Here is a 19378-nt window from a genome sequence, read left to right on the forward strand (position 1 = left end):
CCCTAAAATTGTATTAAATGCAAAAAAGTGCCCTCTGGGTGCCCCTCAATTGTTAAATTTTTAAAAAGTGCCCTCAGGGTTCCTCTTTGTTGGATTGAATGCAAAAAGGGCCCTTTGGATGCCCCTCTAGTGAAATTAATGTAAAAAAAAAGTGCCCTCTTGCCCATAATTATATTATGTCAATATTGTTATATAATCAATAATATAGAAATATAGCATTAGTTTTGTGTTTTCCTTTTTCATGATTTAATTTCCACCACAATTGGTAACAAAAATATTCAACATGATGCAGAGAATTAAGTGTCAGATGCTCAAAATTTTACTTCTGCCTCAATACATTGAAATTAACACTTAGCTGTGAGTTCCAGCGGTTTGAATGAATGTGCCCCTTTTTTTTTTTTAGGTTTTCGCCCCAGCTCCTCAAACAGCCTCAGTACGCCCCTGGAAATGTCTATGTTTAATATCTTTGTTTGATGGATCATCAATTCAGCAAGCTTATAAAATAGTGCACATGAAGCCTGGAACTTCTGTGAAAGCCTTTTGTCTTCCCACCCAGATGTCGCTGTAGGGAGCCGGGCTGTGTAGTTGGGGTAGTACAGTGTGCGCTCTCTCTTTTACACCGCATGCTCAGTGTGTGTGTGTGTGTTTTTTCTATCCTACGTTTGACCCTTGCCACTATTTCCTCCGCACCGCCGCTCTCTATAAAGTGCCCATGCTTGTCCTCACGCAGTCTCTTTCCCCGGCCACAAAACAACCGTGAGTGTCTAACTCACTGTTCTTGAAAAAACTTAAAATAAAATTAAATAAAAATATAAAATCTACAAAACCTTTATAAAAACAAGTACCGTAATAGCTACTTAAAGAAAAACAAACGTTGATTAAAAATAGTAAAATATTAATAACAAAAAAAAACAAAAACACTTGAAACAGGAGGCATCGGGCATATCCCGAAGTTTGCGTCTTTTAAGGAAGAAACACTTCAGGAGATATCGATTTATCTCGTGATTTTTCAGGTTGATATTGTCTAAGCGCGCTGGAACAGAGAGCCAGCTGTCAGTGTCTTTATTATCTGAAGCGCAGTTTGGACCCAGACTACAGTTCATACCGGCTTTTTTCTCACGCTATTTGAGGGGAAGCTTCGCGTTCTTACATTTAGTGAATTCCAAGATATGAACACAGCAGCTACCGGGAGTTATCCGATGGCTTCTCTCTACGTTGGCGACCTGCACCCCGACATCACGGAGGCTATGCTGTATGAGAAATTCAGCCCTGCCGGACCGGTGCTCTCCATTCGGGTATGCCGAGACATGATCACCCGGCGATCCCTGGGATATGCTTACGTGAACTTCTCCCAACCTGCTGATGGTAAGACACGAAACGTTTGCAGTGACCACCAACATGTTACTTATACGTGTAAGAGCATTCACTAAACATTGTCAATGTCACCATATGTTCTCAATGTCAATCATGTTAGAATATAGAATCGATACAAACTCAGGGAGACACTGTCCCTGGGAATAAAAGAAAGAAAGCATGACAATGCATGAATTATGTTTAAAGTGACATTACTGTCTAATCACAGGACATTCATACACTTCTTCGTAGGTGGAAGCACTCATCTGACCCATATAAGCATGTCCCAGTTCTTGTGTACTGTGCTAATATATGGCATGAGTTCCCATAACTGCACCGTTAGATATATTAGATAAGTCATCACTGACATATCTGCATGAGGGAATATGTGCCTATTGCAGATCACAGTTTCAGCCCTAAATGACCCATTTCTGCACCTATTTAAAGGGCCACTGAGTGATTTAATTCCCATAGCCACCTGCTAATACATTCACTGACAGCAAGAAAAAAAGACAAGCACAGCTGAACAATAACCCCTGCAGTGCAATTTGTATTGTCTGTATCATGCAAGATATTACAAACCCAATCTGATCTGTGTTTGGATTTAACTCCAGCCTAATTTCTGACCTTGTATATGAATCATATGGTTGTTTTTCTGTAGGTTCACTGCATAAAGTACTTTCTCATTGTTACTCAAGCATTAGGCCCAAGTGGCTTCAACTCAAACATGTAGCAACTGTGTGTAAAGTGTTTTTTCCAGGTACAGTCAATGGCATGGACGCACTGAGTTATAGTAGCAGCTGTTGTGGTTGCATTTGGGGGGGCAGTGATGTTCTGTTTACATTTTGTTGAATTCTTTGCTGTTTGCATCACTGTTTAACACCTGTCACAATATATCTGTGCTTATCTCTGTTGTAGTAATGATAGGTTACAAATGGCCCAATTCCAGGAGGTAGTATTGCTCTTGAGTAAATGTAATAAGAGCCACGAGCAAGAGGACACCATTTGTTATTGGTGGTGCAGACATGGGGGATGGTAAATTTAGGTATTTACATGGAGTTCCAGCACGTGTCTATGGGGCAACAGTTGGCTACCTTTTAAAAAAACAATCAAAACTAGGAAGATCACAGAACTGTGACTTGTCAGTACAGCTGATTTCAAAAGGAGCAAATGAGTAGTTAACTTAAGATGGTGTGTTCTCTGTTGGATTATGTGTAAACACACGTAAGACCTGTTGTTGCTCATCTTAGCATTCTTATTGAATGTGTCTCTTCCCCATCAATGATAGAGAATGCTCTACTCTCCCCTCATGCCAGCACATACCTCACAGGACCCCTCTCTAAATATAGAAAGTCTTTCTGAGTAGTCTAAAATGTGCCTGCCAGTAATACATTAAAGTTCCTAACATGACATAAATGGTTAATGAGTATTTCAACTCTGCTAACATTTGAAAACACTATCAAACGTAACGGTTCTTAATGGTACACCTTAAACAAAGAACTACATCGTATCATTGAAATTACTCTGTCCCTTTTCATGCTGGGATTCCCTCTTTATACCTTCAGAGGTCCTCATGTTTGACAGCGATCACACACCTTATCTGAACACACTGCTATGAAGTACAATTGTGAGCCAAACTGCTGATGCCAGCAGACGCAAGGCAGCTCCGTTTTGTTTACCAGACACTTTTAGTTGGAAAGCCTGCCCTGTGTATGGTGTGAGTGTGAGAGTGTGTTTGTGTGTTACTGGGGAGTGACTGAACAAAGGGATGTTTGACATGTGTACCCAAATGGACATGAAAGCCATATTACAGTTAAAGCAATTGGCATAGTAATATGATTAAAAACATTGTTTAGAAATGGCATAAGAGGAATTGAGCTGCACCCAAAGAAGACTTTTGATTGTTGCAAAGGAAAAAAAGGGCTATTAACTATTAACACCTCATTTATTTCCCATTTGTCTTATCTAATGTCCTACTGTGCTACCAATACAACTGGCCAAGGTAGAGCTAGGCCAAGCAGCATGCAGTGAGAAGGCAGCCATGTGCTCCCAGGAGTGCAGCTGCCACCACACTTGTCCCAGCTGCTCATCAGCCACATGGTCCATAGCAGTAACTTAACCATGATACATGAGGCTTTTGAATGGGCTGGCAGCACTGATATGAGTACGAGTAGTGCTATAGTACTGTTGTAGCTTCCACCCCAAAAAAGGAAAAAATATTTGAATACCGTCCATGGTATAATTATGATATTTCTCCAAGAGTGTTTAATGCTGGGATTGTGGTTTAAGGAGATGGCTGGATTACAACAACTGGTACTGATAGAGATCAGAAATGCATGGTGTATTATAGGTAGAGACGAACCTCAGTGACTTGCATGTTTTCAAACTCATGGTTCCATGTAAACAAACACCCATGACCTTTCACCCACCTCTCTGCCACCCCAGCCGAGAGAGCCCTGGACACGATGAACTTTGACGTGGTGAAGGGAAAACCAATCAGAATCATGTGGTCCCAAAGAGATCCCTCTCTCAGGAAGTCTGGAGTGGGCAACGTGTTCATCAAGAACCTTGACAAGTCCATTGACAACAAAGCACTGTATGACACCTTCTCTGCCTTTGGAAACATCCTCTCCTGCAAGGTACATTTATAGAGGTTACTGTGGGACTTGTAAAGAGAGATGTTGCTTTTATGCATTTTATCCTACTTTTGGAGGGAAAAGAACTGTACCTGCATGGAGGTTTACACAAATTGTGCTTAATGGCGCAGACTGCAATTGTACAATGAAACACATAATGTTCAGTTTTTAACTTTGGTAGAGCAAGGCTATGGGGCACCGTTTGTAGAGTTGTGCACACTGAAATAAAGTAACAACTCTACACATTTAGCTCCAAATATCATCAAACGTACTGCAAATTTTGAAAAGTCACTTTCTTTTTTTTTTTTAATCACATTTCAAGAAACATTTGTGATCTTCTTCACATTTAATTTTGTTGTGAAAAATATATATAAGTTACAATCACTGTTAAATCTAAATGTTATATCTAAATCTAAATGTTAGATATAAATTTAAATGTTAAATCTAAATGTTTAATGTTAAACATAAATGTTAAATGTTAAATCTAAATGTTAAGTGTTGCCCTGCAATCCTAAATATTTAGCTAATATACAAATTCACACTACCACTTAGCAGAAATACCAAATTAAAAGCTTGATAAAGTGATACAGACTTAGCAATAGCAACTTAGCTTGTCTGCACCATAGACTGGGTCTGCACTGTTTCTGAGCATTGTGAAATCTCTTAATAGCCTCGAAAACTGCCTTTCCAAAATTTTTACGACAGGCAGTCTGGCTAGTTATCTGTAGGAGTCGGTACTGACAGACTATGGTTGGGATATCTGTATCGCTTTATGAAGCTTTCATTTTGTAATAACGCCCCCCCCCCCCCCCCCCCCCCCCCCCCCATACAAATATGGACAATTGTTGCTGTTATTTCCAGTGTGCACAACTTTACAAACAGCGCCCCATAAAGGCTAGCTGTCTGCAACTGTCCGCTGCTGTGGTTAATGAAGGGGCAGCAGAGTTTTATTTAGATAACAGTATTTTAAAGGGTTTTGATTTAAAATGTTCTCAGCAAGAGAGACAAAGCATACATCTCAAAATTTTAAACTGTCACATTTAGTTTAACAAACCGCCCAGATGAGTCATGATACCTTTCTACTGTATGCACATTAGCTTCATGTCTTCCCATCTCCCAGGTGGTGTGTGATGAAAATGGCTCCAAGGGCTATGCCTTTGTCCACTTTGAAACCCAAGATGCCTGCCGACCGTGCCATTGAGAAGATGAATGGAATGCTCCTGAATGACCGCAAGGTGTGAGTGTCTGATCATCATTGTTAATGTTTTGGAAAATTGGAAGAATTTGTCTTAAACTTTAAAATGATTTTGATAATATTGAAAGTTCTACCATTCAGATATAGAAGTTTGGAGTACTAATTGAGCATGTGCTGATAATGGTAAAAGCTTATGTGTATGAAACTGTTTTACTTTGTGTCGTAAGGTATAAACCGGACTCTTTACACTTGTGCTGAGTGAACTGACTTTTTGTGTCTTTTTTTTCAGTTTTTTTGGGCCTGTGTGTGAATAATCTGACTACTAAGCTCACTTCTCACTACTGCCTGTATGTAGATAACCTCCAAACTGATAGATATCAAACTAAAAACTCTTACTCACTCTTATCTTTCTACTAGACGCATTTTCTGTTGCCTCATTTGTCCACTTGCTGGTCACCCGCCTTGGAGTGTTTGTATGTGTGTGTGTGTATGACCACGCTTGTGTGTTTTAGTGATGGATCGAATGCAGGAATGCAATACTGGATGGCGGAAGGAGAGAGGTCATCATAGCCAGGTATATAAGATCATTTGGTCCTCTTCAGCTTTCCTTTGTACTGTGAGACTCTGTTCCTCCACCCCACTCCATCCACCTCATCATCAAGTCAGGACCAAGAATTAAGATGGTTCTCACTGTGTTTTCAAGCATGCCAGCATATATGCCTGCCTGTGGTGATATTAACAGCAGTTGTATGGTTTTGTTTACCCCAGGAATGATGAGTCACATGATGACATATAGCTGTTAATTTGTTCAATGGTTGTCCCTGTTTTTTTGTTTTGTGTAAAAGAATTTACCTTTTACCTCCCATGCTTCCTTGATCAGGTCTCCCTCTGTCATTGCGGATCTTTCTGTACCTGGAAAACCCAAATCAGGAGTGTTTTTTGAGCACAAAAAGCAAGAGATGGATCCTGTTGTGATATTTATCTATGTCGGTACTCTTTTAAAGGACTGTATATTGCTTCTTTTACTCTATTTTCAGGTTTGTGGGTCGTTTCAAATCTCGCAAGGAACGGGAGGCTGAACTTGGTGCCAAAGCCAAAGAGTTTACCAATGTTTACATTAAGAACTTTGGGGATGATATGGATGATGAGCGACTGAAGGAGCTTTTTGACAAATATGGTAAAATTAGACAGCATTCAAGGGTAGAAATCTGTATTCTGGTTCTGCTGTATTTCATCCACTTACCAACTTTTAACCTCTGCAGGCAAAACCCTCAGTGTGAAGGTGATGACAGACCCCACCGGAAAATCCAGAGGCTTGGATTCGTTAGCTACGAGAAACATGAGGATGCTAACAAGGTACTTGAGTCTCATGGAAATGTTTCAAGTGATTTTCATGGGTAATTTCCTCTGATGATAATGATTCTCAACTAAAGGCTGTAGAGGACATGAATGGCACAGATTTCAATGGCAAGACAGTGTTTGTGGGCCGGGCTCAGAAGAAGATGGAGCGGCAGGCGGAGCTGAAGAGGAAGTTTGAGCTGCTGAAACAAGAGAGGATCAGTCGTTATCAGGTCTATGGAGTTAATCTCTTAATAAATCAAATTATTTTTTATCTTCAATCTGTTGTTCTGAAAAAAGATGTTCACCCTCAAGCATCTTAACAGTGAGTCTTTCATTTCAGGGTGTGAATCTTTACATCAAGAACCTGGATGACACCATAGATGATGAGAAACTGCGAAAGGAGTTCTCTCCGTTTGGATCTATTACAAGTGCAAAGGTGAAGGAAATCAAACAAATGTGAACTTTCATTACCTCTAGAGAAGAGATAACACATAGTTGATTTATGAATAAAGCAACAGCATGAAAATTACAACATTTTTGTACTTACCCAGACAAAATGTGTTTGTCTTTAGGTGATGCTAGAGGAGGGCCGCTCCAAGGGCTTTGGTTTTGTCTGCTTCTCCTCCCCTGAAGAGGCCACTAAGGCTGTGACTGAAATGAACGGACGCATCGTTGGATCCAAACCTCTCTATGTGGCTCTCGCTCAGCGCAAAGAGGAGCGCAAAGCCCATCTTACCAATCAGTACATGCAGCGTATTGCTGGCATGAGGGCAATGCCTGCTAACGCCATATCAATCAGTTCCAGCCCACCAGTGGCTACTTCATGCCAGCTGTGCCACAGGTATGAGAATCAAAGTCTGAGATAACAGTGTATTGAGAATGTTGTTACAATATTAGAAATTAATAATCCACAGGCTGTGAGTCAACGAGAATTTGCACATAGCTTTATGTGATAGGCATGTTACTTTGCTGAGCATCCAACTACATACCAGCAAAATTACTCAACTGGTGTGTAGATTGTGGAATCTTCGATGGCTTAAGAGGCCAGATATTTTCTATAGTAGTGAATGAAGAGCAAAATTTGTGTGTAAAAGAGCCTGAATACAGGGTCAATATGTGAGATTAGAAGGGGCCTGGTTTAGGCTCAGATTTACATTGATAAGTGCAATTAGGTCAGTGTTGTGTTTACAGCCACTGTTGGCCAACAAAATCCGTTGATGTAGGTTTGAGATAAGTAAACACTGGGTAGAATTTGATAATTCAAAGATGCTAGTTTTGGTACTTTTGTTTCAATGTTACTTCAATTAAAATACCATACCTTTGAAGGAGTCAAAATAGGTGTGTCAGTAGAATATGCCTTTATGCCATATCTTAAATCTTAAATCTTTATTTGTATAGCACCAATCACAACAAACGTCATCTCAAGGCACTTTTACAAACAGAGCGGGTCGAGACCATGATCTATTTTAAATTTTAATAAAGACCCAACATCGAGACAGGATACGACCTAGTCCCCTGTTACTGGACTTGATCTTATCTCATCTTAATCCACCATGAGCATTGCACTTTTCAGTATTTAGCTAGTCACAGCGGCAAGGCAAACCTCCTTTAAACAGGCAGAAACCTCAAGCAGAACCAGACTCATGTTAGACAGCCATCACATGCCTATAGTGCTACCTTTTTCTTATCTGTACCCACCAGGCCCAAAAATAGGACGACATACTATGCACCCAATCAGCTGGCCCAAATGCGACCCAACCCCAGATGGCAGCAACAAGGAGGCAGAGGCCAAGGTAGGCATGTGCCACTACTGTATATAACAGCTGCAGCTGCCTATGATATGTTCTTTATTACTTTACATCAGGGTTATATAATGGATAATGTATGGTGAGTGGGTAATTGTGCAAAATAGAATCCTGTCAGAGTGAGACAGGACTGCAATGCTAATCAGAGGGGTCTTCTCTAGTTAAAGTCTTAACATTAGCCTTCTTTGCTTTCATAAATCATCGGCTGTACATTAAAACAATAGCGTTCTTCAACAGATGCAGAAAATAACAGTGCCACCTCTCCCTGTGACTTTTCTACTGGTGTTTTCTTTTCACTCACCAATTCTATAACACTGCCAAAGCCCACACCCGGTTGCGGTTCGTGGTTGCTTCATGTCTGTTTGGTCGAAGTCTCTTTCACTCGGCTCCTTGAATATTTTAGCATCCCTTACTAGTTTCTGCACGGGTTTCCTCCTGATGTCTCTTCTGTGCTGTTGACTGATCAACTATGAACCATAAATCTAAAGTTTTGTGCTGTTGAAATAAATTAGGAATAAAATATAAGATAACAACACTGTTTCTTGCACTGCTCTTACTATTTAGAATGCATTACTGTTGGCAAAGATTTTGACCAATCGGAGTCAAGTATTTAACACGGGCAGCATTGGCTCAGTTGTAGAGTCGGTTGTCTTTAAATCAGTGTGTTTGAGTGAAAGTTACATGTAATGCCAAAGCGCTTGGAGTGGTCCGAAGAGTAGAGAAAGCCCTATATAAAAACAGTCGATTTACTATTTAACACAGCTGCTTGGAAACAAAGCCAGGAAAGAATCTGCAGTAATAGATGTATTTTCAAATGTTAGCAGTATAAGTCTTATTTTTGTGTATCTCTTCTTTTGTCACTTCCAGGTGGTTTCCAAGGGATGCCCAGCTCACTGCGTCAGCCCGGACCTCGTGCCAACCTGAGGCACATGTCACCCGGAAGTGGCACACAGGGACCTCGAGGTGTGTTCACATTCACAATAACAATTCATAAGAGACATCACCACAAGTTTTCTTTTGCATTTCACTGACAAAGTGGTCAAGACCTTGAGCTAATTTAGTTTTTTTTCTTGTAGCTGCTGGCCAGGCCATGGCTCCTCGTCCCTCAATGGGAGTCCCCGGCCCCCGTGCTATGCCTCCTTATAAATATGCCACCGGTGTCCGTAACCCAAACCCCCAGGTCGTGCAACCTATTGCTTTGCAGCAGGTATGGATGAAAGACATCTCATTTCGTTCCAGTTGTTTCAAAACCTTAAAGCTTAATATTTCATTTCTGTGTTCTTATCTTTTTGTACTCCAGGCTCAGCCGGCTGTGCACGTTCAGGGCCAGGAGCCCCTCACTGCCTCAATGCTGGCTGCTGCACCCCCCCAAGAACAGAAACAGATGCTAGGTAAAAATGACATAGCATAATACATATACTGTGATGCTTTTCAGTCTTTAAATGTGCTAAAGGTTCTGTCTTTTACCAAATAGGAGAGCGTCTTTTCCCACTGATTCAGTCAATGCATGCCAACCTGGCAGGAAAGATCACTGGCATGTTGCTGGAGATTGACAACTCTGAACTGCTACATATGCTGGAGTCTCATGAATCTCTGCGATCAAAGGTACGTTTCTACCTCCAATTTTGCCACATTTATATTTATTTATTCAATCAATCAATCAATCAATCAATCAATCAATCAATCAATCAATCAATCAATCAATCAATCAATCAATCAATCTTTATTTGTATTGCACCAAATCACAAAAAAAAACGTCATCTTAAGACGCTTTTACTAACATAGCAGGTCTAGACCATACTCTATGTTAAATTATTAAGAAATACCCAATATCAAGACAGGATAAGATCCAGTCCCCCCTTACTGATAGGACTTGATCTTATCTCATCTTAATCCGCCATGATCATTGCACCTTGCAGTGTTTAGCTAGTTACAGCAGCAAGGACAAACTTCCTTTTAACAGGCAGAAACCTCGAGCAGAACCAGACTCATGTTAGACAGCCATCTGCTTCAACCACAGTCACTGTGTTAATTATTTGTGTTGGATGTTATATTTGAACAGGTGGAAGAAGCTGTTGCTGTTCTACAAGCCCACCAGGCAAAGAAAGATGCCACTCAAAAAGTGGGTAGCATGGCTACAACTGCTGCTGCCACCACGTCCTGAGAGCTGCTTGCAGTAGTAAGATGGTATGATAATACATGATCAGTGAAGCTGTTCATACTAACTGAGTTAGTCTTACAGAATTCCAGCTTTGAGGTAGTGATAAAAAGTCATTGTGTTGTTTCAGGACACAGAAAACTGAGCAGAAGTGGGGAGAGACTTTCGACGCTGACTCCAAACGCTGACTCCTCTGGACAAATGTGCACAGATATTAAAAAAGAAAAAGAAAAAAAAAAGGAAATTTAATTCTTAAAATCTACTTTAACATTTGAAAATGTTACATTTCATAATTTTCTAGTTCTGTAATTATTTTAAACTGCAAACCAAAAGAAATACTGCTAAAGAGTTTTGAATAAGGCCCTTGATTCTGTGGCAAAGGAGAGAAACCTTTTTCTAAAAGGAATATGAGCCTTGTTCTTTTTCTTTGCTTGACAGTTTTATGTTTGATTTGAAATGACGGGCTCCTCCATCCTATCATGTTATCATGGGTGTGTGGTATTCTTAATAAAGGGATGATACATCAAGGTTACCACTCTTGTGTTACTTTAATGTCTACGTTACATTTATTTATACGGTTTCAAGTGTATATGCTTGTCTAGCTAATTCCTTATTTGGGATGATGTTCAAAATGTTCTCTCTTGAAAGCAATCCAAGAAAAGACGGAATTTTTTCAATATGACTTTTCAAAAACACTTCACTGAGCTTTGCATAGAAAACTTGTGACTTCATAACTATGAATCATCAAAGGATTGAGCAAACTCTTAACAGAAATTTGTAACTCCAGAGTCTTCATGTTTGTCATTTTTGCATGGTTTGATATTAAGCTCTCAGGGTGAAGATTCATCCAATGCAAAAGAAAAATTGTAAATAATGATATAATGATGCAATAAAATCACAATTTAATAGGTTTTAATGTCCTGGTCAAACTGTCCCATTGTGTTTTCCTCAAATGTTCACCATTCTATGCATCCCTCCCTGGAAGCTGGCATTCTAAAGGTCAAACCTATTTTGCACACCTTTAATGAAATGTACATCAGACTGTTTGAACAGACTCTTTGAGTGGCTGGTTTTGGAAATATTTTGCAACATGTAAGCTACGTATATGAACTATATTTATTCCTGGAATAGGTGGGTCTGTGTTTATATTCAGATGGCTAAAAGAATAGAACTCCAAGGTAGCAATACTGTCTACAATAAGAGGGTTCTCCATGGTGTGGTATGGGGAAAAAATATATAATAGTAACTCTAAATTTACGGATATTTGTATTTATATAATATACATTTTATGTGAGAATAAAAACAACTATTTTAGATAACATTCATTTAATTGTTCACAGAGTTAACTCTGAATGTGTTAAGTTAAAAAACTATTGGTAACGCTTTGCAATAATGATACAGTTCTTCAGTGAAATAATGCCTAATTCATGTTGAAGTAATGCATGACTCATGATGAATTTGATTTATATATTCATTCCTGTTGTTCACCATGAACTTATGATCCTGTCACTATCACTTCATGTGATGACGTGTTTAATACATCATTATTTAAGGTGTGTTAATTAACAGTAACTTCATACATCAGTTGTATGACCAAATGTGCTGGACATAAAATGTTCTTTTCAGGATAAATGCATACAAACAGCCTCTCAGACTGACACACACACACACACACACACACACCACACACACACACACACACACACACACACACACACACACACACACACACACACACACACACACACACACACACACACACACAGGCAAGGCAGCTTTATTTGTATAGCGCATTTCTTACACGAGGGTAACTCAGTGTGCTTTACATTAAAACATTAAAAGCATTGGAAACATTCAGACAGGTATAAAAGAGCAAAATTAAAATGACAAATATAATAAAACAGAAAAGAAAAGGAAAATTAGAAATAGCAGATCAGCAATATATTTTGGGCCTAAACCATTCAGTGCTTTATAAAGCATCAGGGATCTAAGAACTGGAGTGATGTGGTCTACTTTTTTGGTCCTTGTGAGGACTCGAGCAGCAGCATTCTGTATGAGCTGCAGTCGTCTAATGGACTTTTGAGGGAGTCCTGTAAAGACCCCATTACAGTAGTCTAGTCTGTTAAAGATAAATGCATTTCTGCATCCAGCTGAGAAACAAGTCCTTTAATCCTTGATTATTGATATTCTTAAAGTGATAGTAGGCTGACTTTGTAATTGTCTTAATGTGGCTACTGAAATTAAGGTCTGAGTCTATGATTACACCAAGGTTTCTGGCTTGGTTTGAACATTTCATCTGTGCAGATTGTATCTGAGCAGTAACCTTTAACCTTTCTTCCTTGGCTCCAAAAACAATCATTTTAGTTTTTTCTTTGTTTAACTGAAGAAAATTCTGGCGCGTCCAGTCATTGATTTGATCAATGCATTTACTTTACATACTACAAAAGTGCAATACTGCCAATATTACACAGAGAAATTTGAGTGATAAGGGTTGCTGGTGGTGGGTTCCTCTGACAGGCAGCGCTTGAGAGAATTTGAACATTTCAATATTTAAACATCATTAGTTAAGGTATGTTAATTAACAGTTACTTCATACATCAGTTGTATGACCAAATGTGCTTGACATACAATGTATGTCTTTCAGGATAAATGCATACAAACAGCCTCTCAGACTGAATTTTAAAAACGTCATATTCCTGAGAACAAACTGAATGGTTTGTAAGTGCACATATACATATACATACACAGTATATAGAAACACCCCCACCACACACACACATCACACACATATTTATATATATATTTATGTGTATATGTGTGTGTGTGTGTGTGTGTGTGTGTGTGTGTACTGTGTATTTATATGTTTATGTATGAATACACACACAAACCACTCAGTTTGTTCTCAGCTGTATAATTGGAAGGTGGCAAAAACGACCTTACCAATCATAACACCACCTGTATTATGATTGGTAAGGTCGGTTTTATATGTGTAAGCATAGGCTGTATAAAACGTGTGTATGGCATGGTGTAAGGTCGGTTTCATATGTTGTCTTCAACATGTAATGTTGTTATTACTAATCACTACTACACTGTGAAATTTGAGTGATAAGGGTTGCTGGTGGTGGGTTCCTCCGACAGGCAGCGCTCGAGAGCAGTTGAACATTGGGAGGCGGGCTCTAGTCTTACTGCACCAATGACAAGCTGCTGGGGTCAAAGTTGAAGGGTTGAATCCAATATGGCGGCTAACAAACGAGTGCTGTATGTCGGTAAGTTGATGTTACTTTTAATGAAACTGCATTAGTTATAGTCTTTATTTTAGTAACTGGGGAATGCCAAAGAGATGTTACATTCTACTCGTAATTTGATACTACTAGACACGTGAAAGGTACACCTAAATATAGCCTTAAAAGCCGTGGATAGCGAAGATGTTGCCAGTGAAACAAGGAGGCTTCACTTCAGAACATGCCAACGAGGCGCATTACTTTGAAAATACTGAATATCTCTAGCCTTATAGTGATTCAGGTCAAACTGGATACTGACGTGTTAATATATTTAAGCAACTAACGAAATAGCAACAGCCAAGAACTCCTCCAATTCTCTTGAACGTCCACTTGTTACTCTATTATCATCAATGATGATGTGTGTTGTACTGCAGCTCACCAGCTCAGTCCCAGTAACATTACGTTGTGTCCCTGTCAGGTGGACTCGCAGAAGAGGTGGACGAAAAAGTCTTACATGCAGCTTTTATTCCGTTTGGAGACATCACAGACATCCAGATACCGTTGGACTATGAGACAGGTAAGATCTGGAGTTTTGATTTGAAGTGTGATGGTATCTTAACACTTTGATTTACATGAAAACAAAGATAAATGATGTTTCTTGTGCTCTATTTCTAGAAAAGCACAGAGGATTCGCTTTCATTGAGTTTGAAATGGGAGAGGTAAGTACTGTTAGTATGCTGAAGCACTGAGAAACATGAGTCTGCATAATTATTTTTTAAAAATTGTATTTATTTTGAACCAGGCTGTAAACATGTTTATTTTTGCTGTAAAGATCATCTTTTTGAATGGGCGTGTATGTGGTTTCTGGTGTTTCTCTCTCTAACTTTTTTTATTGAGTTTTCCATAGATTTAATCATGATTCATTTTTCTTGCAGCATACACAGCTGGTAAACACATACAAAAAAACCCCAAAACATAGAACAGCTGCTGCAGTATTTAAGGTTGCCATTCCCCTTCCATGCCCCACCCTGTCCCATCCCATCCCACCCCAGCCCTCCCATCAACCCCACATCCCAGATTTTACATAATGTGTAAGTAAGCAAAAGGGGAAATAAGATAATTCATTAGAAAAAAATTAAAATAACAATAATGAATAAGTAAACACACACACACACACACACACACACACACACACACACACACACACACACACACACACACACACACACACACAAACAAACAAATAATAATAAATAAATAATAGTAATCAAAACGTTGGAAAAGGAAGAGAAAATAAATAAATAAAATTTAAAAATAAAAAGTCTGCATAATTCTGATCTTAACTTGATAAACAGCTTTTAAATGTGTCTCAGAGTTAGGATCTTCGTTAGTTAACATTGCAACTTGGATATTTTTACTTGAGCAAGTTAACAGTCAGAGTAAACATAACTCACTCAAAGAAATATTTTGCATTTTTAAGAAAATATGAGGAGGTAAATGGACTTGTACTTATATAGCACTTTCTAGTCTTTCTGACCACTCAAAGCACTTTTACACTCATCATCACATTCACCCATTAACACTCATTCACTCACTGATGGTAGAAGCTGCTATATAGTAACTAAGGGACCATCAATATTAGCTAATGTCGTTCCTACCCATTCACACGCAACTGAACAACAGCAGGAGCAATTTGGGGTTCAGTGTCTTGCTCAAGAACACTTCCGCATGTAACTACCAGCTGAGATCAAACCACAGATCCTCCAATTGATAGACGACCGACTCAACCCACTGAGCCACAGCCACCCCAAACACTTAAACCAGACTTACTGACACGTTTGACCCTTCAGTTTGATTTGAGGTGCAGTAATACTGATAAGAGAGATTACATGTTGAGGAGATCCATTCATTATTATAGCTCTGCTGTGGTATTTAAGCAGCAAAACTAATCTGTATTGCTACTTGTTATAACTGTTGTTATTCCCATATGTCTTGTTAAGGCTTCTAACCTCCCCTGCACTATGCTTATTATACTATTACTCTGTATTGTAGGTTATTTTATGATGTCCAAATAAATTAAACTTAACCAATGTTAATATCACCATCCTCTATGAACAATTTGATTGGACAGCTGCTGATTTTAATCTAAGCATTGTTCATATTGACAATTTTGTTGTTCTTGATTGAAATGTTTTGCTCTCTGTGTTCTGTAGGATGCTGCAGCAGCTATTGATAACATGGTAAGAGCATCACATTGCTGAAAATTTGTCAGTGGGGTTGAATTTCTGAGACCTCATAATTGCAGCTAGCACAAAGACTGAACTTCTTGTTTAACAGTTGATTCCCCCCCCCTTTATCTGTGCTAGAATGAGTCTGAGCTGTTTGGAAGAACTATTCGGGTCAACACAGCTAAACCCATGAGGATCAAAGAAGGCTCTTCCCGACCAGGTGATTGATGAAAACCTTTTTTTTTTTTTAAAGTCTTTTGCCTTTTTAAAAAAGCCTTTCCTTGTTGTGTTGTGCTGAATTTAACTCTTGTGTTCCCTCAGTATGGTCGGATGACGACTGGCTGAAGAAATTTTCAGGGAAAACCAGCGAGGAGGCAGAGGGGGAGGCAGCCGGTGGAGAATCAACCAACACTGCAGCACAGGAGGTATGACAACTTTCTTTGTGTGTGTTAGACTACGTTCACACTGCAAGGCTTAATGATCAATTCCGATTTTTTGCTCTGATCCAATTTTTTGTTTGCCTGTTCACATTACCATCTATAATATGACCTGTATCCGATTCCAGTGTGAACTGTTTGCGGCTCCGAACTGCCCCGCATGGGCAAAAGAACAGTAACAATGACGTCACATGCAGCTGTTTCACAAACGTAAACATGGAGGAAGTCAGCATGTTTGCCTTTGTTTATTTTTTTTTTTCTGTGTCCCCGCTTGGCAAGTTCTTTCGATATACTTTCAAACACAGACTGGTTACGGTATGAACCCTCAAGCTTTGCTTCTATGGAAGTGTCACACCATATATTTATAAGTTCCAAGACCTCGCTCCATTGACTTGCTCCATCGTTGCTTTCCTCCATTTTTGCAAGGCTACCGCCGCGCAGAATTGTGACGTGTGTCGCTATAAAGTGATGTGAAAGTATCAAATGTGCATCAAATCAGCCTTGGCCGTTCACACTGAGGTCGAATTGAAAAAAAATCAGAACTGTATCTCATTCAGGACCACATATGGAAGTGATCTAAATCTGATTTGAAAAAATCTGATTTGGGCCACTTTTGCCTGCAGTGTGAACATAGCCTTAGTGACCCCTAAATGCGTTCAGATAGAGATATATGGATGTTTTGTTTTTGCAGGATGAACCTCCAGCTAAAAAGGGCAGAGTTAATCCTCAGGTCTACATGGACATCAAGATTGGAAACAAGCCAGCAGGGAGACTACGCTTCCTTCTCCGAGCTGACATTGTTCCCATGACTGCAGGTGTGTATGCTGTGTGGTCATCATCACAATGTTGACAAAAATATTATCTTTAGCAAATACTGTAGCTGCACAATGTTTGCTCTGCTTATGTTTAGAATTGAAATAGGCTATACATATAAATACTTCAGTAAAACACTGCCTCAAATGTGTTGAAAAAATGGTTTAACAAACATTGAAATCCTTTCTGTATTCTGTATTAGAGAATTTCCGCTGCTTATGCACACATGAGAAGGGCTTTGGCTTCAAGGGCAGTAGCTTCCATCGCATCATTCCTCAGTTTATGTGCCAAGGAGGTGACTTCACAAACCACAATGGCACCGGTGGCAAATCCATCTATGGTCGGAAGTTTGACGATGAAAACTTTGTTCTCAAACACACTGCTCCAGGTAAGAAGGAACAGGCGGTTGGGGTGTGCTGTCCCTTTTTGGATCCGATTCATTGCTAATATTTACTTGCAGATCTTGTGAATAACTGACCAAACTTTGTGTCATCCTTGTTTGCAGGGCAGCTGTCCATGGCCAACTCGGGGGCAAACACAAACGGCTCTCAGTTCTTTATCACCACTGATAAAACAGATTGGCTGGATGGCAAACATGTGGTGTTTGGAGACCTGGTAGAGGGGATGGATGTGCTCCGTGCAATGGAGGTAAGAGAGGGATGGGAACACAAAATGATTACTTTAAATACTTGAATGTCTGATTTTTTTTCTTTATTTGTATAGGGCCAAATCACAACAAACTTTATCTCAAGACTCTTTTACAAACATAGTAGTCTAGACCATACTCTGTTAAATTATTAACAAAGACCCAACATCGAGTCAGGATAAGATCCTGTCCCCTCTTACTGACAGGACTCAATTTTATCTCATCTTAATCCACCATGAGCAATGCATTGGATCCAAAACGTCTTCATCACAGCACCTCTTGTAAGATGTCCCCAGTCTAGACACATTTCACCTTCTTGTTTGCTGCTGTAACTCCATGAATTTCCCTGTTGTGAGACGAATATTGAGTATCTCATCTTATCTCTTATCACAGTTTGCTGTATGGGGTTGTGTCTCTGCAGATCAGTCTCTGCCCATGCTGACTCCTGTCCACTGCCCACACTACCTCAAAACTTAAGGATCTGCTGCTAACATATTGGTGCCAGATACCACAGCATACATTTAGAGGTCTCGTAGAGTCCATGTCTCATCAGGTCAAAGCCGTATTTGCCCTTACCTGAGGAAAAGGGGACCTACACAATACTAGGTCATAATGGTCATAATCTTAAGGCTGATCAGTGTAAAATTCTATATAAACACTTAAACCCCCTTTCTGTGTCTCTGCTATGATGCAGCATCACAGCTTATCTGCTGATTTTTTATTTGTAATTAAGATATGTGCTTGTTTTCATAAAGAATAGGGAGGTTAGATATGATCACCAGTAGTCACTGTGTGCACAAGTGGGGATGTAATCAACTGCGATGTGTGAACTCCTATAGTAGGAGCTGTGCACTCACTCGGGACACAAACTAAAACCAGGTGTAAAAGTGGCCATAGGTTTTCACTCATCTTGAGCTACATGAGACAGACACCAAAATGAGCAAATTATTAGACTAGTATAGCAGTCAACTGAACTTCAGAGCTTTGATAAGGATCCACAGATTTTTTTGTTTTACAGTCAGTCTTGACCTTGTTTCTCTAAAAAAAAAAAAAAAAAAAGAAAGAGGAAAAATGAAAAGGTAATTAATGTATCTGTGTTTTTCATTTTTGCAGGCTCAGGGAGCAAAGGACGGCAAGACAAAGCAGAAAGTTATCATCTCTGACTGTGGAGAATATGTTTGAATGATTAAGTGTTCCAGGTTAAGTGTGTCTGAGAGGAGTTTTTTCAGGGTCTTTTTGTACTTTGAATACACATCTGTCATGTAAATATTTCAATAAATAACTTTTTTTAAATAAATCTCATCTGTTTACTTTACTGCCAACTTTGTCACGTCTGCTGATGTTATCTGACCCATTTATTACTGCATGATTATCTATGTATGGTTTCATCTTTATCATTTAGATATCAAAAATCTAATAAATATATGTTTTTATAATATTTTTCTCAGAAAAAACCCGGCTAAAATTAGAATACAGTTACTTTTTGAATGAACCAATAATTATGAAAGTTTAAGAAAACCACACCATATAAATTATACATGCCAA

General features: G+C 39.2%; 2 protein-coding genes across 2 annotated transcripts; both read left to right on the forward strand.

Moving 5' to 3' along the window:
• Positions 1-405: 405 nt before the first annotated feature.
• On the forward strand, positions 406-11020 carry pabpc4 (poly(A) binding protein, cytoplasmic 4 (inducible form)). The gene is given in 17 exon segments (XM_034674319.1): positions 406-1365; positions 3799-3992; positions 5110-5172; positions 5174-5226; positions 6222-6361; positions 6447-6497; positions 6500-6540; positions 6618-6755; positions 6866-6961; positions 7098-7366; positions 8227-8318; positions 9198-9293; positions 9407-9537; positions 9631-9721; positions 9805-9935; positions 10393-10517; positions 10619-11020. Coding segments are annotated over 16 exon segments (1884 nt in total). The 5' UTR covers positions 406-1169; the 3' UTR covers positions 10495-10517; positions 10619-11020.
• A 2603-nt stretch (positions 11021-13623) lies between these two features.
• ppie (peptidylprolyl isomerase E (cyclophilin E)) lies at positions 13624-19130 on the forward strand. Its single transcript, XM_034675815.1, has 10 exons — positions 13624-13754; positions 14188-14286; positions 14385-14428; positions 15923-15949; positions 16076-16157; positions 16259-16362; positions 17066-17189; positions 17390-17575; positions 17693-17835; positions 18947-19130. The coding sequence occupies exons 1-10, from the start codon at positions 13724-13726 to the stop codon at positions 19013-19015; spliced, it is 909 nt and encodes a 302-aa protein (XP_034531706.1). The 5' UTR covers positions 13624-13723; the 3' UTR covers positions 19016-19130.
• Positions 19131-19378: the final 248 nt, after the last annotated feature.

This window comes from Notolabrus celidotus, chromosome 22 (assembly GCF_009762535.1).
Source record: "Notolabrus celidotus isolate fNotCel1 chromosome 22, fNotCel1.pri, whole genome shotgun sequence".
In the NCBI taxonomy this organism is placed as follows: Eukaryota; Metazoa; Chordata; class Actinopteri; order Labriformes; family Labridae; genus Notolabrus; species Notolabrus celidotus.